General features: G+C 40.0%; 1 protein-coding gene across 3 annotated transcripts in view; it reads right to left on the bottom strand.

The window, feature by feature from the left end:
* Window positions 1-26103, bottom strand: part of INPP5F (inositol polyphosphate-5-phosphatase F) — an 85634-nt gene that overhangs the window by 33817 nt on the left and 25714 nt on the right. For all 3 annotated transcript variants that reach the window (XM_047073532.1, XM_047073530.1, XM_047073531.1), the window contains 4 exons: window positions 12045-12181; window positions 2249-2377; window positions 1872-2039; window positions 1699-1755 (listed from right to left, as the gene is read on the bottom strand). In XM_047073532.1, coding sequence (XP_046929488.1) covers window positions 1699-1755; window positions 1872-2039; window positions 2249-2377; window positions 12045-12181 — 491 coding nt within the window. The remainder of the gene's footprint in view (window positions 1-1698; window positions 1756-1871; window positions 2040-2248; window positions 2378-12044; window positions 12182-26103) is intronic.

The raw sequence follows: 26103 nt of genomic DNA, 5'->3' as shown, positions 1-26103 counted from the left end.
CACTTACAGGCTGATTTTTAACTCACCATTGTATCAAGGCTTTAACAACATACAACCAACTCTGATCCCCTTACTACAAAGCGCAGAGGTCCAACTCTATGTTCTAGTTTAGAAAAAACTTGCCTTGCCAAGCTAAAATCCACATAGTAAATGAACCAAAAAAAAAAAAAAAGGAAAAGGAAAAAAAAAAACGCTTTCCATAAATATCTTATTTTACAATGTCACCCAACATAATTAGGAGAGTATTAATTACAGTTAGACATTTCCCCTTCTGTGCCTTTGAGGCTAAGAATACTCCAATTTCCCGGCTGACTGTCTGCAGGGAGAGTGAAGGGTAAGAAGTACTCTAGGGTGTTGTTCTCTTTCTCTCCCGTCTCCACAACTGTATCCAGCCTTAACCTCAGCATGACCTTCAAACCCACCTCATCATCCATAACCACATAAGCCGGGCAGGACCTGTCTCACAGTTTTGTTTTATGGAGCAGCAGACAGGATCCTAGGAAGGTGGTTAGAATTGAAAATTATGAAGGGTCTATATGCATTCATTATCCTTACCACCATCCTCATTATTTGTATTTTTGTTCTAGCAACAATGCAGAACTCTTGACGGGAACAGAGAAACACACGTGGCCAAACGCCACCTCTACTGCAAGCCATCAATTTTAAATGGTAATTCGAAGTTCCTGACAGAAACCCTGCAAAACGTATTAGAGCCCAATGTGTCAGCAAGCAGGAAAAATATGCATTATCGTCACCCTTATTTTTCTCCCCTGTCACTGAGTCTCAGTGGTCACAGTTTGATCAGCCTCCTAAAAAGAGGTGAGAACATTTTCAAGCCTCATTCTCAATAGAGGCATGACAGATATCTCGTGGGAGACACTGCTAAAGTCAAAATCATTTATACTAACCACTGCCAAGGGGGAGAGATAGGAGAAAAAAGGTTTGAAATTTTTGAAAAGTTAATGAAAAGATAGTATGTCATCCATTCAGCTATTTGCCCACTTTGTGTCCAAAACAGCAACTGACACACAGGAGGCCTTCCATACATATTTGTTGACTGAGTGAACTGTCCTTGGATGGGTATAATTCTTCCACACAGGAGACAGAGTGAAGGAACAGAGTAACCATTAAACTGGAAGGATCCTCATACAATAATCTCAACATATTCCCTCTCGTCCCTGATTCAAATACTGGCAGTACTGGTATGTCCTCAAAGATCTTTCTACTCCAATCCCCAGATGAGGAAACAGGAAAGGGAAGTGACTGGCATCATTAAAGAAAAAGCACACTTCACCATTTCCAATGGGTGCAAACAAAATCTCTGTCTCCTAGGAACTCTGTGGACATTAGTTCCTCAGCCTTAAATTACTTCTATCCCATGGGAACCTGCTAAAAAGGCAGGCCTGTGGCTAGGCTGTAGAGTTGGGAACTGTCTTAAAACAAGGTCTTGGTGTTCATAGCTAAATGATTCCCATTCTAGAGAGGAAAACATTATAGTGAGATTTTTTTTTAAGTAGACTCCATGCCCAACGTGGGGATCAAACTCACAACCCTGAGATCCAAAGTCACATGGTCTACCGACTCAGCCAGCCAGGTGCTCCCATTTTAGTGAGATTTTGAATTCGTTTTAATACAGTGTTTAAAACTTTGCTTAACAACCATAACTACCTTTAGGATATTTTAGAAACAACTACTCACACCAATCTCAGTAAGATCTTGTATCATATATTTATTCCAAAAAAATCGGTCATCAACCTGGAAAAGGTAGAGAATGAACAGTTCAGAAACATGTTGAGCTTTCTTATAGAAGTCAAATGGGCCCATAAATCATTCTGGAGGGCAAAGCCTGCCCTGAGCCATGAGAGAAGTACCTTCTGCCAGAGGGGACGGGGGTCCCTCTCCCCAGTGCTTTGCCTCTGTACCGAATTGGTTAGGTCATAAGTCAAGCTATAGTAAAAGGATTCTGAGTCCATGAACATCTTCAGCAACTCCTCGAGTAATCTCCTCTCCAACTTCTCCTTTTCTTTACTTTCCTTAACCTGTAAGAAGTTAATCTACTATTACTACAGGAATTCAATGTACAGCATTGTGTGGATAATACCCAACTTCCTAGGAGGGAAGTGAAAATAATCCCAAGAACCATACATGGGACAAGCAGTTTGAAAACAAGTTTCCTGGGAAGGAAACTACCCTTCAATTTAAAAGTAATCAAAGATGGATTCCAAGCCCGTATCAATGAAACTCTTACTTTCTTTTTATTAGGAGCAGACACATTGGATTTAATGTGTGTAAAGGTCTTCAGTAGAAACTTTGAGTCATCAGGAGATGGTACAATCTTCTCTGGTTTGTTAATTCCAAAATGATGCTTCTTACAGAGCTAAATAATTAGGAAGAGAAAGAAAATTCATTATTATTACCGTCTGCTTGTTAAATGTCCGGGTACAAGTGCACAAGTGACTGCTACTGCTCATGCATGGTAGTTAAAAGAAAACCTCAAGATTTATTAGTAAAATGACCAAGTAGACAACTGATATTAGAGAGCACAGCTATGGTTTCAAGGATTAGAAAGCTACCATAGAGGGGCTCCTGGGTGGCTCAGTCGGTCAAACATCCGACTCCTGATTTTGGCTTAGGTCATGACCTCAATGGTTTGTGAGATCGAGCCCCGTGTAGGGCTCTGAGCTGATGGCATGCAGCCTGCTTGGGATTCTCTCTGTCCCTCTCTGTCTACCCTTCTCTGCCCCCACCCCTTCTCAAAATAAATAAAAATACACGTTTAAAAAAAAAAAGCGATCATAGAGGATAAGAAAGTAATACAGGACAAGACATCCTTAGGATTTAGGGGTGGGAAATTCAGGTTTGGATCACAACGACAGTAAGTCCTTACCCAGTATAACTGAAGAATAACATACTCTGGTTGAGGTTTATCCATGCTTTGAAAATCGGCATCTGAGATTTAAAATATCGCAAAATACACATCTGCTATGCCCTAGGGGCATTACTTTACAGCTGTCTGCTAAAGATTCATTCATGCTAGTTAATGGAGCATTTGGGTTGAGAAGATGTCAAGAGTCTGCTCTGTAGGGAATCTTAAAAGCTGGACATTTCAATCACTCTCCTCCTATCCTCATACCTACTAACGGAATCAGCATAAAAACATACTCTTTGGGACCAGAGATTAAATTTGAAGAAGCCGTAAGCAGAGGCTGCAGGAAATGTGCAGTCTAACTGACAAGTATGAGGAAGAGGATGGGAACCTGTTAAGAGAAGGGCACAGAGGTTCCAAAGAAGGCTACCTGCTTAAAGCCAAGGGTTTTACATATAATTTTCACGTGGCTCAACACACAAGGCAAATACTCTGAGAGGTACACAGAGATTCTTTTAACTGTATGCAGACGAATTCCATGTTTTCAACGCAATGGGTGTATCACTACACTAAGTGGTAGACATTCACGAAGAGCAAACAATTACTACGTGCCTATTGTAATTAGTGTCTTACTTGCAAAATAACTATTACTAGATGATAAGCAGGATAAAAAAATGAGAACAGAATCTAGCTCAAACTGTGATTTTAAATTTAATAAAAAGGGGAGAGGTATTCCTCATCGATCACCCTTGGAAGTGGCCAATTTTGTCAATTCTATATACCTCAATAAAGCTGGAGAAAAACCATAAGTGCAGACTGAGAATGGGACTGTATTCAGACAGAACAGGATCTTACAGACTTCAGGCCTTTTCAAAATTATGGCTATCAAAACCTCCGTTCACTGGGGTCTCACAACCTGACTGCAATTTTATGCTGCTCCTGCTCCGCTTATGAACACAGGGGACCCGAAGATGGAGTCGCTCACGGCTGTCCTGCCGAAACTGAGCTGACGATTTCCCAGAGAGTAAGCAAAACTACCAGGCTCTGAAGCTGACAGGGAAGGAGAGGAGAGCTAAGCAAGTACACACCGCTCCGGGGGCTCTCTCCTCCTCCCCTCCTTGCGTGCGGCACTCCCACCAGCATAGAAACAGACCGATAGATCTTTCTTCAAACACCTTCACTTGACGCCTCTTCTTCTGCTAGCCAGTGCCCTGTTCTTGTACTCCTCACTGCCTCCAGCCCATGGCATCCCCTCCTCTCCCGGGCCCACTCCAGTCAGGCTTCAGCCCCCCACTACTCTACGTAAACTGCTATCTTCAGTGCGACCAATGACCTCCACTTTGCTAATAAGTCCAGAGGCGGACTCATCTTAACCTCTCGGTGGCATCTGACACAGTTGGTCACGCTCTGTCATCACATCATGCCATCTGTCATGCACTGTCTGCACTTGGCTTTCACCGGTTGTTCCTTCTTTATTTCTTCTGCTGGTTCCTTTCTGACCTTTTGACTCAATGTCTTGGGCACCACAAGGCTCAGCTCTAGACCCCCTTCTCTATCTAAATTCAGTCCCTTCGTGATTTCATCCAGCGTCGTGGCTTCAGATACAACCCATATGCCAACTCCTCCTTCCCAAGTGGGTATTTCCAGTCCAGCTCTCTCCCCAGATTCTAGACTCTCAAATCCCAACATTCCCTTCTGAATTGCCACCGGGCATCTGAAATTCAACGTGTCCAAAACTAGACTCTTACTTTCCCTCCACTGCCTTCACCTCCCACTTTCCTCCCCTTGTTTACTCCACTCCATCCACACTGGCCTTCTTGCTCCTCAACACGTCAGGAATGCTTCCGCCTCGGGATTCCATTCTAGCTGTCCTCTCTGCCCAACACCCTTCTCCCCAGACCTCTCACCACAATCTCCACTCCTGAGCACTCCGCCCACCGCCCTTCCTGTGCCCTTTTATTTCCCATAGCATTTATTACTTCTCAACATACTGCATAATAATCATTATGCTGACGTTTACTATCTGTAACGGAAGCTCATAATGGCAGAGGTGTTTGGTTTTTTGCCTCCTGTATCTCTAGTGCCGCATAGTCCCTGGCACAGGAGGTCACAATATTTGTTACGTGACTGAATGAGCGCTGATGCTAAAATATAAATGGTACACTCCAGGTTCATACACGGGGCAGGCATCGAAGTAGTCCCAGGAAAACGGTCACTGCCCTTATTCCAAGAATATACCTCACCCCCCACGCCCCCACCTGCATTGGTGCAGAATCACTGGGGTAGCAGAGAACTGGTTTTAAAAAGAGGCTCTCCCGTTAGACCCCTGCTGCCTCCTCCGCTTGCAACACTGAGCAACTGTTGGTTAGCAATTTTTATACAGAATGTTAGTAATTATCTAGTCATATTAATAACACTCTCAAAAAAATTGAAAACATGCCCAAACCTAGTTAGGGACTATCACGATTTTTATTTCCAAAACAGGGTATTAGGCATTTGTCAGACATAGTTATTCCTTAACAGTACTCAAGCCAGCAAAATTTCTCCCAGGAAAGTAGAAAGCAGATGCGTAAGACCCAACTACTCTAAAGTCAGACCGTGTCTGCACCCACACATTCCTCACTCTCAGAAGGAGCGGAGACCCTCTCCTCTGCAAGGCTAGTTTCCTGCTGTGTCCCTTCTAGGACCAGGACCTTTCCTTCATTTCCTCCTCTCTTATCTGTTCCAGCCTCTAAGAGCCCCTTTGCTACCATCTTTTAACACTGTTAGAATTTACCAGAACATGTATCTTTTAATCCATTCCTTAACCCTAGAATCTCCTCTGAGGTAGCAGGGTAAAAATGGTGTCATGGTCACTTGAATTGTGAGGATTGTGGTCTGGTAGGCATGGGTCAGAGAGTAAAAGCCCAATGGGACTGCTCAGGCAGAGTAAAATAAGGGCCTCCTCAAGTATGGAGAGGACAAACTTTATCCCTAAGAACATGACGCTAACACTCACCCCTGTGATCTCTTTCTCTGGTTCCCACGACTCTGGGCTCTTCCCCCACCTCTAACTTCTCCTGCTTAGTCTTCTATGTTGGCATCTCTTTCTGTCACTAAAGACGGTGGTATGTCCCAACATTCTGCCCTTAGCTCTCTTCCCCTTCTTCATGAATTCTAGAAAATGTCATCCTCTCTCCTCATTTGAACTATTGCTAGGTTTAACTACACATTTCTAATGCCACTCTTGTGCTGAGTTCATGACCCAAAAATATAACATCTCCCAGCTACTGACACCCTAGTCCCTCAAATTCAGCATTTCCAAAACTGATCAAAGTTTGTTTCCCAAATCTTGTTCTTCCTCTGCTTGCCGTAGGTCATTGACTACACTATCTACTGGATCCCTTACACAAGAGATGGACCCCTGTGTGGCCATCTTCCATTATTCTTCCCTAGCGTCTCTCCTATCGATCCCAGCTAGTTCATGCTGATTGCCATTATGTTAATTCAGATCCTTACCTTTTGCCCAGATCAGTATTTCTCAAGGCAGGGGCTACTGGCTAAACAGGAGAATTCTTTATACATAATTATCCCACATAGAGCAGACAACCTAACAAGCCTCCTCTCACAAGGTAGCAAGTTGGGCTCCAGCACTGAGCATGGTTCCAGGCCCCCATCTCTCCTGTAGTCCTTTTAGTTCCCTTTACTGTGCAGATGCCAAATCTCCACCTCCCACTGCCTGATTCTGGACCCAGAACCAAGAAGGCCTATAGCCTCAGTTCGACCTAATGTCCATTTATGGTCCATGAAGATGCTTCTCCTCTCTAGGCCTGGCCATGTCTTTGTTTTCCTTTTTCTTTCTTTTTTTTTTAAAAAAAAAAACAAAACAAAACAAAAAAAAAAAACCTATCCCCTTCCTGGGCTTGGAATAGAGCCTAATCCCAATATCCCTTAACTTCATTATCCACAACTCCAAAATAAAAAAAAAATTAAAAAAAAAAAAATCAATGAAACCTGCAAGTTAATTTTTTTAAGTTTGTTACAAACTCATTTAATTGCCAAATATGCCCTGAACTGATAGAAGGCTATCGAAAGTCATCCTAGTATGAATATTCGTATGATTCTTTAGGAAATATTAATGTATTATATTATGGGGTAATGCCCCAGACTCACTGGATATGTATGGAATGCATGGAATAGCCTTTTGAAAACTCTCAAAATCCTGAATTCTAAGACAAATATGGCCCCAAAGTTTTCAGATAAGGACTGTGATCTGTATAGCAAAGCACAAACGCAGGATACCATCTTACCTGGAAGTCGATTTCTGTCTCTTAAAACCAATTTTTCTAAATAGAGATTTAGGGGCACCTGGGTGTCTTAGTCAGTTAGGCGTCCAACTCCAGATTTCAGCTCAGATCATGGTCTCACGGTTCGTGGGATGGAGCCCTGCGTCAGGCTCCACACTGACAGCACGGAGCCTACTTGGGATTCTCTCCCTCTCTCTCTCTCTGCCCCTCCCTGGCTCGTGCTCACTCGCTCTCTCAAAATAAACTTAAAAAAATAAAAATAGAGATTTAAATTTACTTAAACAATTCCATAAATATTTTAGAATCTTCCACATAGTTACCGTTAGAAAAGTGTAGACCACAATTGTTTTTAAAAGGGCTAAATTTTTTTTTAAAGGGTTACATTTATTTTTTTTAAATGCAGGCTACCATTTATTTTTAAGTTTTTATTATCACCACCTGGTGCTCGTCACAACTGTGCGTTCCTTGATCCTAAAAGGGTTAAATTTAGTCCTTCTGAAAAACAAGGATAGAGAAAATAACCTCTTGGGATCCTGTCCAGTCCTAAGATGCTTTGTTTAGACAGAGCTCTTGGGATTACAACATTCAGCACTGACAGTGGGATCACCTTCCCTTTTCCAGAGGCCCAGCCAGTTGTGCGCAGTATGTGCTTAGGCCCTTATCACAGCTTTGATCCACACGATCTCAAAAAGAAAACCACCACCAGAGGCCCCAGGGTGCTCCGCTACTTCTTGTATTACTCTAGCAACTTCCGTCTCACAACCAAGATTAAGGGCTGATGTTGATGCTGCTATTTAAGAAATGGAAAATGAATGATTTTACTTTCAAAGTTGGTATCTGTGTCCATCTGGAGCTAAAATTTTAAAGATGTCTAATGGGAAACCAAATATGGAAAATGTTGCAGTTATCTATTAAGGCAATGAGATACAGCAAATAAGATATGCAGACATGGGACAGAAGGCTATAAAACTTTAAAGGATGTTTTTTCAAAAGCAAGAACATCGATGTTATCTACTGAACCCCACAGATTCTTCACGCTCTTGGATAGATGTTTTAAAATGGCATACTGCTCTGAACAACAGTCTGGTGCTTCCTCAAAAGGTTGATCACAGGGGCGCCTGGATGGCGCAGTCGGTTAAGCGTCCGACTTCAGCCAGGTCACGATCTCGCGGTCTGTGAGTTCGAGCCCCGCGTCAGGCTCTGGGCTGATGGCTCAGAGCCTGGAGCCTGTTTCCGATTCTGTGTCTCCTTCTCTCTCTGCCCCTCCCCCGTTCATGCTCTGTCTCTCTCTGTCCCAAAAATAAATAAACGTTGAAAAAAAAATTTAAAAAAAAAAAAAAAAGGTTGATCACAGAGTTACCGTATGACCCAGCAATTCTAGTCCTAGGCCATGCCCGAGAGAAACGAAAACAAGTGTCCACCAAAAACTTGTGCACAAATGTTCACAGAACTACTCCTAACAGCCAAACAGTGAAAGCAACCCAAATATCCATCAACTGGTGAATGGATAAATGTGATATATCCACACAGTGGAATGAAAAGGAATTAAGTACTGAGATACGAACAATGGTTATGCACCTTGAAAACACTGCACAAAGTAAAAAGAAGCCAGTCACAAAAGGCCACATATAGGGTCTCCTGGGTGGCTCAGTTGGTTAAGCGTCGGACTCTTGATTTCAGCTCAGGTCATGATCTCACAGTTCGTGAGATCGAGCCCTACATCAGGCTCTGCACTGACAGCAAACAGCCTGCCTGGAATTCTCTCTCTCACTCTCTATGTCCCTCCCCACTCCCTCAAAATAAATAAATAAACATTAAAAAGTATTTAAAAAATAATATTAAAAACAAAAACAAAAGCCAAATATCATATGATTCTATTTAAAAGAAATTTTCAGAATAGGCAAATTTAGACAGTAGATCAGTGGTTGCCTAGGACTGAGGGAGCTGGGGTTTGGAGAAAAATGAGGAGTGACTGCTAATGAGCACAGGGTTTCTTCATGGAGAACATACATAATGAATATGTTCTAACGTCGATTGTGGTAACGGTCACAAAATTCTGAATATATTGAAAGCCACTGAATTATATGCTGTAAATGGGTGAACTGTATAGTACGTGAATTTTTTTTTTTAATTGGCAAACAAGCCTAATACTTGAGGTGAAAAGGCAACCAAGGCAGAAAACTAGAAAATCTATTAAATTCCAGAGTCTGGAATAAGACTGTTTCTGCTCTAATTACAGAACACAGACGAGGCCCCAGCAAGTCTGAGAAGTGACCGCACGAAAGAGTCCGAGGGCCCTGCTGGGAAGGACGAGGGCACTGAAAGCAATACACAGACATCCAAATTAGAAAGAGGTAGAAAGAAACATAAGAATTGGTTTTAAAAATATGTATGTTTATGAAAAATAACAGGAGTTAAGTAGGAAAAAAATATGTAAAAATGCAAAAAACCGAAAACTAGTCTAAAAATTTCAAAGTAATATTCCTTCAAAAGCTTGGGGCAATGGAAATAACCATTAAGACTCACTAAAATATGGACAATGATTATTTCTAAGTAGTGGGCTTTTTTCCCTTCTCATTACATACAATTTACTATGAAATCAAAACAAATAACAATGATTGCTAAGCTTCTAAAAGCTCCCTTTAAATGGATTTATATGGCAATTGGAATAAAGATCCCAAAGATTTAAATTAATGTGTTGGAAAATAAGCAAGCAATTCATGATTTCCAAAATAGCTGTTCTTTGCCCTTTCCTCCTGTTTTTCACTGTTGAAAAGCTCTCCTAAAAAAGGGGGAAAGGCTTAAGTGCAAATTTCTAAAATGATAATCTCCTCAGAGAAAGGTGTGCCAAACTACTCATGAAAATAAGATCTGGAAATATTTTCCCTATGTCATGTTTACCCCCAATTAACAGGGATCATTACATATTTTCAGCTCTTAACATGGACCACACCCTTAATGTCCATAAGTGCTATAGTTAATATGGTCCAATAGTGCTGTAAAAACATTCAACTCTCTTATGTTGGGGGTAAATCTCATTTTCATTTTATTTAAAGATAATCTGTTTTACTTGAGAATATCAAGAGAGAAAAAAGGAAAAATGTGAAGAATGAAAATCTCAAAGTTTTCATAATATTCACATTTCTGTGTTTAAAAATTCCACATAAATGTCATTTGCTTGCCCACCCCCCCCACCATTTTTACAATAGCCAGCTACGAATCTCAAGAATATTACAGATTAGGGAGCAAAAGGGTGCCAGAAAACTTCCCTGAAAAATCCAACAAGGGTCCCAGGCTTCTCTGGATGAGGAGTGACCGTACATTTCCCAGAGTGGGGAGTGCAAATGTGCAGACCAATGACTGACAGGTGGATAAAGTGCCAGACAAGCTGGTCCCCTACTCTAAATCTAACTACCAGGGTCCCTAGCTTAGTGCTTAAACCAGAACGCCAGTGCTCCCCCTCAAGGCAAAGGTTGGTGACAGAAAAGTCATGCTGATCTTCCAATTTGTCAGCAAAGCCATCCAAAGACAATGATGACACATTTATTGGTTTAGTAAACTGAGTTTTTGCTAGTCTGGCTGCCCTTCCCTACGATAAAATGCAAACAAAAACTGCCAAGACCTGCTTTTAATAGGCTTAACTGCTACCTAAGTTATTTGTCTCTAGATCAGCAATAATGATTAATGTTCTAGCACTGGAACCAATAAAGGGGAGTAAGAAATACTCTAATCTTTTTTGATTCCCATAATAAATAAAGTATCAGGGTCCTCTTAAATTCAATTTAATGTTGGTTTCTAAAAATTAGATTGTCAAACTTCCAGTACAATCTGAAACATAAAAATAACCGTATTTTTACTTATTTTTCTAAACAATTTAACCCTGTCCCCAAATTTCCTCCCCAGGAGACCAGCCCAGAAAAACATGTATTGAACTGTGGGAGAGTGGGTGCTCTGGTACCTGTTACCTGCTGTTTAGGTACTAGGGAGGCAGCTCAGCGGAGTGATACAGGACCAGATGGCCTGAGTCCAGGCCCAGTCCCCATGATGTGCCAGCTGTGACTTAACTCTTGCCAAGTCTCCTTCCTTCATCTGTATAGCGTGGATCCAACAGTGCTCACCTTATAGGGTGCTCTGAGGCATCAGATAGGATAAGCCACTCAACCTTCAGGGCCTCACATATCACATAGTGATGAGGACACCCCAGGACCAGGGCAGAGTGAGGACATCCCTAGAGGCCACATCCCTGCACCAACTGCAAACATGATACAAACACTTTCGTGGGCTACTTCTACCTACTGGTGGTACAGTTGGTGAAAAGAAAAAAAAAAAAATACTGGCCCTGGGAAATCTCATTATTTTGGCCTTAAGTCCCTCTATTGTAGGCTTGGTTTCCTTTTGAAAAATTAAAAGATTGCACTAGATCAGTGGTTTCTTTCTTTAAGAAAAAAAAATTTTTTTTAATTACAAAAACAAATATATGTTTAAAAAAATTTCAAGAAATACAGATAAAAAAGGATGCAGAATAAGTTAAATCTCATCACCTTCTTGACTAACTCCACTCTCTCCCAAATCAGGAGTTTTTAAACTGTACTGTGCAGAGTTCTGGGTTCCCTGGAAGCAGAAAATGGCTTTCCAGTAGAGGCCAGGTGGGCAGGGTCCCAAGGATCCCCTCCCCTGTATCACCACCTCTGCCTTTATGCATTTTATACACTGGATTCCACAGATTTTGAAAGTTTCCACTACTGAAGTGAAGTTTGAAAACCACAGGATTAAGTTACTTTTAAAAATATTATCCAGTTCTAAAATTACGATTTTGGACTATTAAACCAAATCCTATTTGTTGTTATATTTACATCAAGCTTCCATAAAATTTCCTGAGACTTCCACCTTACCTCTAACTCAAGATCCTGAGGCTCCATTTCAGAAAGCGACAGCACAGCAATTTTGGTAACTTTACAGACCTCATGGTCTCCTGGAAGTTTGCCCACCAACGCTTTCTGCCGAATTAAAATAAGCCACCATGGAAGATCTGAAAGAGAAAAAGTCACACTAACGTCTGGTATCTATAAAATGCTACTATCCTAGCAAGCTGAAGACGAATAATCTAACAACACAATATACATTAAATATAACCCTTCAAAGTAAAGCACACGACAAAGATATAAAAATGGCCCTGAATATGGGAAAAGATGTTCCGTCTCACTCATAATTAGAGAGATGTAAATTAAAATGTAGTGATGCCACGTTTACCTATCGGACTGGGGAAAATAAAAGGTATGACAGCACATTCACTGGCAAGGCTGTGGGGACACAGGCACCATCATACAGTGCTGGTGGGAATACAAACAGGCAAAACTTTTCTGGAGGGAAATTTAGTGATACCTAACAATAAAACATATGCACTTACCTTAAACCTAGCAATCCCACTCTTGTGAGTTCACCCAAAGATATGCAGCCAGCCCAAAAGTAGGTAAACTCAAGTCTATTCATTGCAGCGGTTTGTAATTGCCAAATACTAGAAACAATTTAGCTGTCCAGACATAGGACAGTGGTTGAATAAACTGGGACACATCCTCTCAGTGGAATACTATGAAGCTGTAGAAAAGACATTAGGCATGTTCTAGGAACTGACAAGAAACGATTCCTGGATATATTACATGGATAAACTGGAGATACTTATAGAACAAGGATATAATGAAGTCATAGATGACTTATTATCAAATCAAAGTACAAAAGAGTATCTAGAGTGTGCCACCTTTTATGGAAGATATGAGGAAAAAACACACACACTGCTGAGTTACACACAAAAATAAAAGAGAAATTAGAAATTAATGAGACCGGTTACCTACAGAGAGTAGTAGGCAGAAATATGATGCAAAAGGGGGGAAATGGAGATAAAAGGGATCAGGGGAAATGAAAGTTCTCTGAGTATACCCTTTTGTATAGTTCTGACTCTTAGGACTACGGTGATATTTCACATCTCCTCAAAAATAAGGAAATAGTTGCTTTCAACCAGAATGGGGAGTGGGGGCAAGACTAAAAACTAAATGCAAACAGCAACTTAACTCTAATACAAATGGAAAATGTAACCACATGGTTAGAAAAAACTCACCTAAATAACTCTGGAAAACATTATTTTTTAAGGATAAAGACAAAAAGAACTATATATAATACTGTACTCTGGTTAGTGAATTTGTTGGAAGGGCGTGAGTTAGCGATTCCAAAACCACTTTATGCGCACACTAGGACCAAGCAAATAATATACTGAGACGAACGGGTGGGGTGAGAGGGGAGGGAGATGGTAAAACAAACTAAAGAAATCTTTAAGTACAAGAAAGAAGGAAAGAAAACACCCAAGGGCCCAACAATGATCTTTCCAATCCAAATTTTTTATTTCTCACAAGATTTTTATTTATTTTTTTTAAAGATTTTTAATTAAATGAGAAATGGTCTAGAAAAGACGGCATGCAAATGCTATTTTTCAGTTCATGAGGTTACAGACACCCTTAAAAAAAGTACTCCCTAATTAACACCAAAAATAAAAATAATCAAAATAGTGTTTCAGTAATTTCTTGTGGAAAAGCAACATGATGGATATATATTCACCATATAAAAAATGTTCTTAGAGAGATATATAGCATTTCAATTTCCCCCAAATATCAATCAACTCACATTCTAGGGACTGTGCTTTGAAAATGTGCTTAAGGCATCTCATAGATGCAAGAGTTTGGAAGAGTTTCATAATTCTTTATAAAGTAGGATGGAAATTTACTCCAAAGTTTCAAGGCTTTTACAGGCCATTTCATTATTCATTATCATTAAACCTTAAGCAGGGACCTACCACGGGCTACGGAGTATTTTAGGCATGGATCAAAGTTATCAAGCACCTATCATATAATAAACCTAACACATAATAAATAAAGCACATAACACTTGTTCTTCAGAAAGGTAGGAGTTAGCAACAAACAATATACTGTTGAATGTCAATACAGTATTTTGTTGAATAAAACAAAATCCTTACTATAGGATTCCTAACCTCACAGGAATAATTTCTTTTAGAGTGCTGGCAGTTGACCAGGCAGCCAACACTAGGAAGTCCTTTCCCTAGCTTATGCCTTCTAGCTGGAGTTGACTTTGGATACATTTCATATTAACATTGCAAATTATGGTTTTAATAAATAACAGCAATGAAAAACACAATATGCATAATCAAATGTAATAAATATCTTTCCAATAAACCACCTTATGGCATAGTGCCAACATATAAAAATATTAACCTTCGAACCGAGGTTTTGCTCCATGCATAAACTCACTTGGGAAACCAAAACGCATCATTTTTTTCTTTCATAAAAATACTGATCCTGCCAATACTGAAATACAACTTCCAAACCCAAACACATTTTAAAATAAAATATGCATACTTTTAGAGTTTAGTTAGCTAGTTCTACAGAAAAAAAAATATATGAAAAAAGGTGTTCTTTAAAAATTTATATATTATGGACTGAAGTTCAATATGTTTGGGGAGTTATAAGGAAGAATAAATCTGAAAAAGTATAACGTAAGTGATCAAACAACAGAGAAAATCTGTAGTGGGCTGGACTTTGAGGTCAGAACTCAGACTGAAATTTTAGCTCACCACTTATTTATCGGGTACCTAGCAGCACAATACTTAGCTGACTTCCTGGTTTTCTTATTTGTACAGTGGGATAAAACTGCCTGCTACAGAGAATAGCTACGAGGATTAAATAATCTTTATGATTCATGTTATTGTTACTAAGAGCTAACGTTTACCAGATAGCAAAACATACTATAAAGCAGGTAAATAAAACAATGGGGTAGTGGCATAGGAATGGCCAAATGAACACTGGAAGAGAACAGAGCAGACAGATACAGACCCGTAGAATATGAACACCTGGTACATGATGATAAAGCAGGGGAGAGCGTGTAGGTCATTAAACGGTGCTGAAACACATACTGAAGCATTGGTGGATAAACAGGGCATCTGGAATCGGCTTTGAAATAATTTAGCAGCTGGAAGTGTGCGAACCATGGATTTAAAAAAGGCTTTTTTATAGCTAACTTCCAACCAATCTACAAACTGCATCAAAAAGAAAACATGAGGGGTGCCTGAGTGGCTCAGTAGATTAGGTGTCAGACTCTTGATTTCCAGTCAGGTCATGATCTCACGGTTCTTGAGATCAAGCCCCGCGTCGGGTTCCATGCTGAGCCCACTTGGGATTCTCTCTCTCCCTCTCTTTACCCCTCCCCTGCTCATGCTCTCTCTCTCTCAAAAGAAATAAATAAGCCTAAAAAAACTAATAAAAATTAAAAGAAAACATGGAAAGTAAAATTAATAGGGGAATAGATTTCTACTAGTTATAATCTAAGGAAATTGGGATGATGAAAATATTTTGGAATTAGTGGTGATGATTGTACAACTCTGAGAATGTATTAAAAACCACTGAATTATAGGGGTGGTTTATATGGTTCACCATATAAAAAATGTTCTTAAAAGAGATATATAGTATTTCAATTTCCCCCAAATATCAATCAACTCACATTCTAGGGACTGTGAATTTTCAGGGGTGAATTTTACGGCATGTGGATTACATCTCAATTTTTTTTTACCTTTTTATTTAAAAAAACTTTTTTAATATTTTGAGAGGGAGAGGGAGAGAGAGTGAGCAGGGGAGGGACAGAGACAGAGAGGGAGAGAGAAAATCCCAAGGAGGCTCCATGCTGTCAGCACAGAGCCCAGTGCAGGGCTCAAAATCATGAGACATGAGATGATCACCTGAGACAAAATCAAGAGTCGGATGCTTAACTGACTGAGCCACCCAGGCAGCTCCTCAATTTTTTTTTAAAGTTCCTTCTAAAAAAGAGAAAAGAACTTGTTAGGAGTCTTACCTAGCAAAGCAGAGAATAAAAAACCAAAAAGTGTATTTTCTGCCCAAGACAAAGGTAAAACTAGGACAGCCTATTAATTCTTGAATTACATCAACATCACTCCAAACAGCTACCAGTTTTCACTAGTGTTGAAAAAACAAAACAATTAAAATTATCACAATGGAAAGAAAATGAAAATTTTGAATTGGACACAGAGCTATCTCCAGACAAAAATCACTGACTCTAGAAAACAAAACAAACAAAAACCTCATGGAAAATAATAAACTTCATTTCTATAATTATTTTGCTTTAGGTGAAACCGCACATAACAACCCTGTAAGCCTGAAAGTCTGGCAAGAATGAACATGTTAGGAACAGGGTTAAATGATCCAAAAATATGTTTTATAGTTTAAGAAAAATGTAGAAGCATCCAGTCACTAGTGTTTGGCAGTCCCAGTATGCATCAGGCAAAATTCTATAATTAAATTTTTAAAAGCACCAATGATATTAATTTATATCATCCACCAGGGAAAAAAAAGTGTGGCTCAATGAAAGCTGCCACATTGAGATGTGGATGTGCAGTGCAACCAAGTCAAAGGTAACTTCGGCGTAAAGATACTCTTTCACCTTTTTTTAACATATTACAATGGGAGAAATAGTCAGTTTTGTAACCCTGGCTCCTCCAGGAAGAGACAGACAAGGAACTCTGACTTCCCCAGCAAGATAAGAAAATGGATTAGGAAATAATTATCTTGAAAAGGATGACCAGTAGGGCAAGCTAAAACAATAGTACTGGAAAAGATTCAGCTGTTTGCTCTATACAATAATTGACTCACTTAAAAGGGTAAAAACAATTGTGGAATAAAGATTTTCATCAAAAAAAATTTTTTATCCAATTTCAGAAAATGTTTTTACAGACACTCATGACCTTACCTCTGGGAAGTATTCCATCTACATGTTTCTCGACATGGTATGCATCCTACCAACATAATGATAAGCATGTGATCCAACGATGAGTGGCCAGCAATCCTTTTTTGTTAATGTTAATTTTATGAAGAATATATAAACACATTCATTTGCTTAAAAATGTAAACGTTGGGGCACCTGGGTGGCTCAGTCGGTTAAGTGTCCGACTTAGGCTCAGGTCATGATCTCACAGTTCCTGAGTTCAAGCACAAAGCCTGGAGCCTGCTTTGGATTCTGTGTCTCCTTCTCTCTCTGCCCCTCCCCTGCTCTCTCTCTCCTTCAAAAAAACATTAAAAAAATGTAAATGTTAACAGATAAAACTAAACTTCCTTTTGATCATTATTCCCCCTTCCACAGATATTCTTTATATCAAATCCAAACCCCACTTCAGGAGAACAATTAGTTACTATGCTTGGCACTAGTCCTTTTACTTTTTATTTAAAAAAAAAATTTTTTTTTGAATGTTTATTTTTGAGAGAGAGAGAGAGACAGACAGAGCATGAGCGGGGGGAGGGGCAGAGAGAGAGGGAGACACAGAATCCGAAGCAGGCTCCAGGCTCTGAGCTGTCAGCACAGAGCCCGACGCGGGGCTTGAACGCACGATCATGACCTGAGCCAAAGTCAGATGCTCAACCGACTGAGCCACCCAGGCACCCCTGGCATTAGTCCTTTTAATCTTACTTGAAAGCTTAAAGATGACATATAAAAAAAGACTATTTTTTTTAATGTTTATTTTGAGAGAGCACATATGTGAGCACACACCTGCATGCAAGGGGGAAGGGGGAGAGAGAGAATCCCAAGCAAGCTCCACGCTGCCAGTGCAGAGCCTAGTGAGGAGCTCGATCCCACAAACCACGAGATCATGACCTAGCCAAAATTAAGAGTCAGACACTTAACCAACTGAGCCACCCAGGAGCCCCTTAATTTTAGTTTTCATATGAAACATTCAAATGTATATTGATTTACCTAGAATTTTTCTTTGAGAATGAGCTACTGATGGGTATTCAGTGTTGCTATTTATTCTTTTTCTTTCTTTTTTTTTAAATTTTTAATGTTTATTTTTGAGAGAGAGAGAGAGACAGAGTGCAAGAAGGAGAGGGGCAGAGAGAGAGAGGGGGACACAGAATCCAAAGCAGGCTCCAGGCTCCGAGCTGTCAGCACAGAGCCCAACGTGGGGCTCGAACTCATGAACATGAGATCATGACCTGAGCTGAAGTCGGACGCTTAACCAACTGAGCCACCCAGACGCCCCTTATTCTTTTTCTTTATAGCACAACACAGCTTTATCTAAGTATTTCCAGAGTATTCAGTTCAGCTTTCCTAGAAACCATTAGTCTTCCTTTTGCACTTCGAGTTGATGGGCTTAATATTTAATCACATAATTACAATAACGAGTTTAACAGATATAAACAGGTTTGGGAACAAGCACCATCCATGATCCACCAGGAGAGAGCGAGCGAGCTTCCTGCACAGTCCCCTACCAGCCAGCAGCTTTCAGCCTTCAGAGCATCCAGCATATCTACCAACAGGCTTTGCAGAGAGGCAGTGGGGGGAGATGGTTCATCTGGTAAATGGCTTAAGTGAGATTCAATTAAAAGAACTCCTGAAAGAAATGCACACGCAGTACATATTCATATGTGCCAGACAATTGAAGTGAATGAAATATTTGTGTGAAAAAGATTTTGCTTTTCCTAGTTTCTTTTCTTCTGGCTCACCTTTTCCAAAGACTGGTTCTAATTTGAACTGGTTCAGTAGGGTAGGAATTTTTAAGACTTTATTTGCTTATTTATTTATTTACTTACTTACTTAGCATACAACCATAGTTGTTTTCGTAGCATACAACCACAGTTTGTTTTGGAGGTTCTGTTTTCACTGCTCTTTTGGACACTTTCTACTTTCTCTGTATCTCTCTCCAACCATTCGTTATGACCAAAGGCAAAAATAAAAAGAGAAGTCTGCTGTTGACTCTCACACATTTACCTCCTTTAGCTTGCTCGCAAAGAGTAGACTATATTCCTGAGGACAAAGCAACCCTGCACCTCTCCTGGGTCCACTTCTCAGAGGAGAAGGTGGGAAATGCGAAGCAATGAGCACAAGCTGTCTTAACACAGTCCTGTGTAAATGGAGGGCCCAGCACAGCAGAGTCCACGACTACACCCACATGCAAATAAAAACTAACCCAAAGACAGATGGGTATTATATACTCCTAAGTTATTTGTCATAGAATATTCGAATACAAATATTTAAGTTCTTGAAGGGCTTCTACAGATGGTATCTCAGGGAGGGGTCTGCGTTCCCACAACATATACTGGAAGATGGAGACACACTGGTGAAGAAGGAAAACGAGAATTAGGAAAGGAGATTAGAGTTGGCTCACCTTTTCTTTCTTCTGTATCAAACTGATATCAAGAATACTTACATGATTCTCTGTCATTTCAAATTGACAGTCTGAACCAATTTAACTTAAATGACTCACTGCTCTTTATAGATTTTGAAGTTATGTTTAGGTGCATACCAATTTAAAATTGTTATACCTTTCTGGTGACTTAAATCTTTTGGTATTATCGAAATGTATATCATTCTATGCTTCTTGCCTTAAAGTGTGCTTTGATATTAGGGGCACCTGAGTGGTTCAGTCGGTTAAGCGTCCGACTTTGGCTCAGGTCATGATCTCACAGTTTGTGGGTTCAAGCCCGCGTCGGGCTCTGTGCTGACAGCTCAGAGCCTGGAGCCTGCTTTGAATTCTGTGTCTCCCTCTCTCTCTGCCCCCCTCCTGCTCGCACTCTCTCTCTCAAAAATACACCTTAAAAAAAAATTTTTTTAAGTGTGCTTTGATATTAGTATACTGCACATCAGTTTTCAGGAGGTTAGCATTTGCATGATTTTTTCTATCCTTTTACTTTCAACCATTCTGTATACACATACCTAAGGTACTTGCCTTGAGAGCAGCTTGTAGATGGATTTCACTGTTCTTCCAGTATGAAAGCTTTGTGCTTTAATAGAGTTTAAATCCATTCATATGTAATTATTGATGTATTTAGAAATCAATCTACCATCTTATTTTTTGTCCTATCTGTTCTATGTACTTTTCTTGCCTTTGGGGGGATTTTTAAAATTATTGCTGTTCTATTTCCCCCTTTATTCACATTTTACAATCTTTTATTATTTTGTTAGTGATTATATTGTAGGAGATGAAAACATGAACCTGACCTACAAAAGCCTTTTTTTTTCTTTTCTTTTCACACTAGTTTTACTAGTTCCTGGACAGGGGAAAGGACCTTAGAACACCAATTCCTTTCAATTCCTTATCATTTCTACTGTTGTGTATTTTAATTCTATCTTATTTTAAACTCCATATAAAGTCAAATTCCTGGGGCGCCTGGGTGGCGCAGTTGGTTAAGCGTCCGACTTCAGCCAGGTCACGATCTTGCGGTCTGTGAGTTCGAGCCCCATGTCAGGCTCTGGGCTGATGGCTCGGAGCCTGGAGCCTGTTTCCGATGCTGTGTCTCCCTCTCTCTCTGCCCCTCCCCCGTTCATGCTCTGTTTCTCTCTGTCCCAAAAAAAATAAATAAAAAACGTTGAAAAAAAATAAAAAATAAAAATAAAGTCAAATTCCTTTCAATTTGCCAACATATTTACATCTCCTGTAGACAGAGATAGAAGGGATAGAGATCCCTTCCCACATCTCCATACTCCATCTAGAGTCATTTACCTTTTGCCTGAAGAACTCTAGTATTTCTTGTTAGCAGATCCTGCTGGTGACAAATTCTCTCAGTTTCCGTTTGTCTCAAAATGTCTTTATTTTCCTTAACTTTTGAAGGTACAAAATTCTAGACAGGCACTTTGAAGACATCATTCTGTCGTCTTTTGGCTTCCATTGTTTCTATCAAGGCTCACTGCATGCCTTTAAATTTAATGTGTATTTTTCCTTTGTCTGCTTTCAGGGTGTTTTCTTTGTCTTCAGTTTTCATCAGTTTCATTTTGAGATGCCAAAGTGTGGTTTTCTTTATACTTTTCCCCTTGTGGTTCAAAGTACTTCTTAAAGCTGTGACTTGTATTCATAATTGGTTTTGGAAAATTTTTGGCTATTATCTCTTCAAATACTGCTAGTCTGTTGCTGTCAGAAACAGAATCTCTGACTAGTTTCTCTTGATCTCATTTTTTTGAATGTATGAAGTCTCTTCAAATGAGCCATCATATATTAACACACCATACATTATAAGAGAATCTAATAATTGGGATATCTTAATGGCTTATCTCAGGATAAATTATGCTCCAATTTGAAGGATCCTGTTTTTGGTTTGTTTTGTTTTTGTTTTTTTTAAATACCAATCTTTGGTAGGAATTCAAATTCAGTGGGATGTATGCATAAAACCTACTTCATTGATACCCACTGCATAAGCTATTAATTGGCCAGTTAGTACTTTTATATGAATGTGAGCAAGACTCTATAAAGGTTTTATGCAAATTTATAAATGAATTTAAATTTTTAAAGATATGAATCCACAGTATATTTAATATGTTTTATATTTAAAGCCATTTCTATTTTTTTTAACTACATTAACAGAAATGCTCCCCCTCCCCCTTAATAGAAACAGATCACTATACATCCCTGAATACATTTTAGGGAGCATTGTACATCGAGTAAGTGGAATTGCAAGTAACACTACCACTATACCAGCACTGTTACTTTCAATCAGGTACCTAGCAGCTAAGAGTACATGACATTGGCCTTCTAATTCTCTTACCAACTCAAAAGCCAATTATTAATTTGTTTATCTTCCATACATAGTAGTTACTCAATGTTTCCTGACTGGCTGCTCTGTTGACTAGTAAAGGTCCCTCAAGTCTGGGTTTATAGAAAATTGACAATGACTCACAGAGCATCTAGGGCAAGAGGCACTTTTAATAGGCACCATTTCAAAAATACCAAATGGTGGAATCAGAAACATATTCAGGTCAGCTTATGATGCTTAGGATGAATTTAGGTCCCTGATAATGACCTGCCATAAAATGAAATAATCTCTGACACTGTATAAAAATATAAAATCTTTTGTGTAATAGTTTTAGAAAACTAGAAAAGTCAAACTTATAAAGTGTCATTGGGCAAAATGAATTTATATATAAAAGTACATTTTCAACATAACTATAGCTTACCTTCCTTAAAGTGCAAAGATGTATTCTCCTATGTTTATTAAAAACTTTAATGTATTACATATTTTCCTAACTATTAGGTGTAACAAGTACATGAAGTATAACTGGGATTTCTACTCATGATGCAGGTTTACCAACAGGAAGATAAATTACTGGTTGAGAGGGGGCACAAGCATGCCTCAAGGCTGGAGGCAACTGGCCCCTCCAAGAGGGGACCCCAAGCCCACAGGCTGTAACAAACTTATGACCAACTCAATTCAATCAATAACTTTCATTTTCTGCTCTGGATGGCTGATACTGGCCCACATCTACGTAAATGACAACTTACTGTATTTAACAAGAATCTCTTTTCTTAAACAATTAGGCCTGACAATAATTTGATTATCATCACTTCAGAATGTTCATTAAGATAAAAAGTTCAAAAAGAATTAAAGGGGGAAATAAATATAGAAAGAACCTTTATAGGTGGTCCATACACACAGTCACTCTTAACGTAACAATCCTTTCCTTCTGCCAAAGCTAAAAATTTTAATATCACTGCCATATGAATCACTGAGAGAGACTGGAGTTTAAGAACAAATGGCTGGGCACCTGGCTGGCTCAGTCGGTTAAATGTCGGACTTCAGCTCAAGTCACGATCTAATGGTTGGTGAGTTCAAGCCCCATGTCGGGCTCTGTACTGACAGCTCAGGGCCTGGAGCCAGCTTCAGATTCTGTGACTCTCTCTCTGCCCCTTCCCTATTCATGCTCTCTTAAAAAATAAACAAATGTTTAAAAAAAAAAAAAGAACAAATGGCTTATAAGTAGAAAATGGAATGGAAGGGGTACCTGGGTGGCTCAGTCATTAAGCATCTGACCCTTGATTTCAGCTCAGGTCATGATTCATGGGATTAAGCCCCCTATCAGGCTCTGTGTGGACAGTGTGGAGCCACTTGGGATTGTCTCTCTCCCTCTCTGCCCCTACTTCACTCTCTCTCTTGCTCTGTCAAAAGAAATAAACTTAAAAAAAGAAAGAAAATGGAATGGTAGTGGAATAGCATAAGAGGCAAGCTGGCCCATCTCCTAAGAATCTCCCTGCCCGAAGATATGAAAATCTGATTAGAAATGCGCTCGGAAACAAGAAGCTTGCTTATCTGACAACCACTGGGAAAGCTCAAAACTGTGGGTCACATTTGTGTGTCCAATTTGTCCTGCCAGGGTGGTGGAACCATCTGCACCAAGGAGACTGGAGCTCAGATCAGGGACAAGGGAGGTGATGGAAAATTCTGAAGTGTAAAGTGATGGAAGAGACTGAAGGGAGCAAAGAGAGGAAGTAAGGGCCATTCAGCACCCACGTACCTTGGGAGAGAGTAAAAGGAAGAGGAGAAAAGCAGAAAAGAGTGAGAAGATGCCAGAGAAAGGAACCTCCTGCCACGTAGCTGCCTGCTTCCCAGACCCAAAACCATTCACAGAATAGGTCCCCTAAACTACAATTAAAGAATCTTTTAAGGGTTAACCAGGAACCTAGTCACCACTGAAAATTTTACCCCCAAGATAATGATTCTGAGACCCTCATGAATAACAACGTGAATATAAGATGACTACGTTTGAATTACATTTTAAGTCATTCCTACTTTGGTAGAAATATTAGGTCACAAATAATACTTCCTTAGAATGTTTCCTTCAAAGCAACTTGAAAAAGTACATGAAAAAAAAAATCATCAAAACTTACTCAAAAGAGGTATTTATTTTTTTAATTAAGATAAAATCAGGGGGCGCCTGGGTGGCTCAGTCGGTTAAGAATCTGACTTCGGCTCAGGTCGCGATCTCGAGGTTTGTGAGTTCAGGGCCCACATCAGGCTCTGTGCTGACAGCTCAGAGCCTGGAGCCTGCTGCGGATTTTGTGTCTCCTCCTCTCTGCCCCTCCTCCACTCATGCTCAGTCCCCTTCCCTCCCTCCCTCCCTCTCAAAAATAAACATTAAAAATTTTTAAAAAGATAAAATAAGAAGTAATAACAACAGTGTACATCACAAGTTACCTTCCAAAATGGCTTCACTGAGATATAATTTACATACCATAAAATTCCCCCACTGTAAGTATACAACTCAATGATTTTAATAAATGTATGGAGTTGTAAAACCATTATCCCAATCTTCACACGTTTTTAAAAATGTGAGTTGTCAGTAGACAATAAAACAATCTACTTTTCTCACAATGCAAATGGATGCCGACAATCACATGGGTATTTAAACATAAGAAGCAATGTCTAAAAGGCCTGCCCCAAGAACCAGGCCTCCAGTGGAGGCCAAGAGCACCACAAGGCTCTGCCAGACTTCTCTTTCTTCCCTCCAGGGCCCTTGACGGCTGGGGTTTTCCAATGGCTTTTCAGGAAAATACTGAGGCAAGGCTAGTGACACTCCACTCATTCATCTCTAAAGTAGGTTGAAGATTTCATGTCATCAGTGTCCTAGCCAAGTCTCTGCGGCAGACTAAAATCACACTTTTTAAACCACATGCATAATACATTTTACCATTTTAATGATGGAGACATCTTCCCCACGTCAACAGTGGAGAAGGAGCAGATGGCCAGCACAATCTGAATGAACGAGAGCTACCGCAGTGAACCGTGTCTCTGGCTGTTCAATACTACGACTAGTAATTCACTTAATTACTAAACCAAGAGCCTCTATTGCCACTTCAATCAAGATTCCTTACAGTTTTCACGCTATTCCTGAAAATCTCATGGAATATATATTTTTCTTTCTATATTCAGACACTTCTTACCCTAACTGAGCTTATCTTATCTTCAAAATAGATTTTTTTTTTCCAAAATAGATTTTGATTTAAAGAACTTTTGTGATCCATTTAAAGCCTCCAGCCTCATGCAACCTCTTCATGGAGATCTCCGCGAAGGTACGACTATCTCCCCGGCATCGCACAGAAAACAGGAAACATCAATCATGTGGAAAGATCAATCATGCATCTTTTTTGCACAGCTGCTGACTCCGCCAAGAGCCATCTATCTCTCTTCTCACTCTCTGCCCTTACCCTAGCCTTTTCCAGATTACCTCGCTCATTTCTCAGGCCTTGCTTCGGACATCGAGTCCCCAGGGCTGCCTTCCATCCGGGACCCGCACCCACCAGTCAGGCCCCTCTGCCACGTGCTTCACCACATCCCACACTCTTCTCCAGAAGCTGAAGTCTAATGAGCACACAGTGTGACTGGGTAATTAATGTCTAGCTCCTGGATCCAATCCTAGACTCCTAGAAGCTTCGAGTTTTGTTCACCCTGTGATCCGCAGCACTGAGTGCAGACCATGACACGCAGTAGGCGCCCCATAATTATTCGTTACAGTAGTATTTGCTGTATATTTATGAGTAGCCCTGCTATAGGCCAGCACGGGAGGACACAGCAATGAGCACAAGAGAAACAGCTCCTGTCTTCCTGGAGATTATCCTAGGAGATGGGGTGAGAGAGGGCCATGAGAAAAAAGGAACACAAAAAATTAATGTGTAATTACAAGTGTGATAAGAGTATCATTCTTATGTCCCCCTAGACCCTACAATGGATAAAAAAAAAAAAAAGTGTTGATATTTCATGGTGCTTTTCTCTCACCTATTTACCATGTTACATGTCCCTATTTTCTGCTCCTCAAATCGGTAAACCCCACTGATCAAACCAAAGTCAGACACATTCAAGTTGTCAGAGATAGCCTACATTACACCCTCGCTTGAACGTGGAACTGCTCGCAAACCTGTGGGGAAGAGGCCTTCCTCATATTGTGACCCTATTTCAGAGACAGGGTCTTAAAGAGGTAATTACGTTAAAATGAGGTCATTAAGGTGGGTCCTAATCCAGTGTGATTGGTGCCCTTGTAAGAGGAAATTTGGACACAGATACACACAGAGAAAGGCCAGTGTGAAGACAATGTGAAGACACAGGGAGAAGACAGCCATCTACAAGC

The sequence above is a fragment of the Lynx rufus genome, unplaced genomic scaffold (genome assembly GCF_022079265.1).
Source record: "Lynx rufus isolate CCGP_SWC_20201006 ecotype Redwood Valley unplaced genomic scaffold, mLynRuf1.p SCAF_11, whole genome shotgun sequence".
In the NCBI taxonomy this organism is placed as follows: domain Eukaryota; kingdom Metazoa; phylum Chordata; class Mammalia; order Carnivora; family Felidae; genus Lynx; species Lynx rufus.
This window is presented reverse-complemented; position numbering and strand designations above follow the sequence as displayed.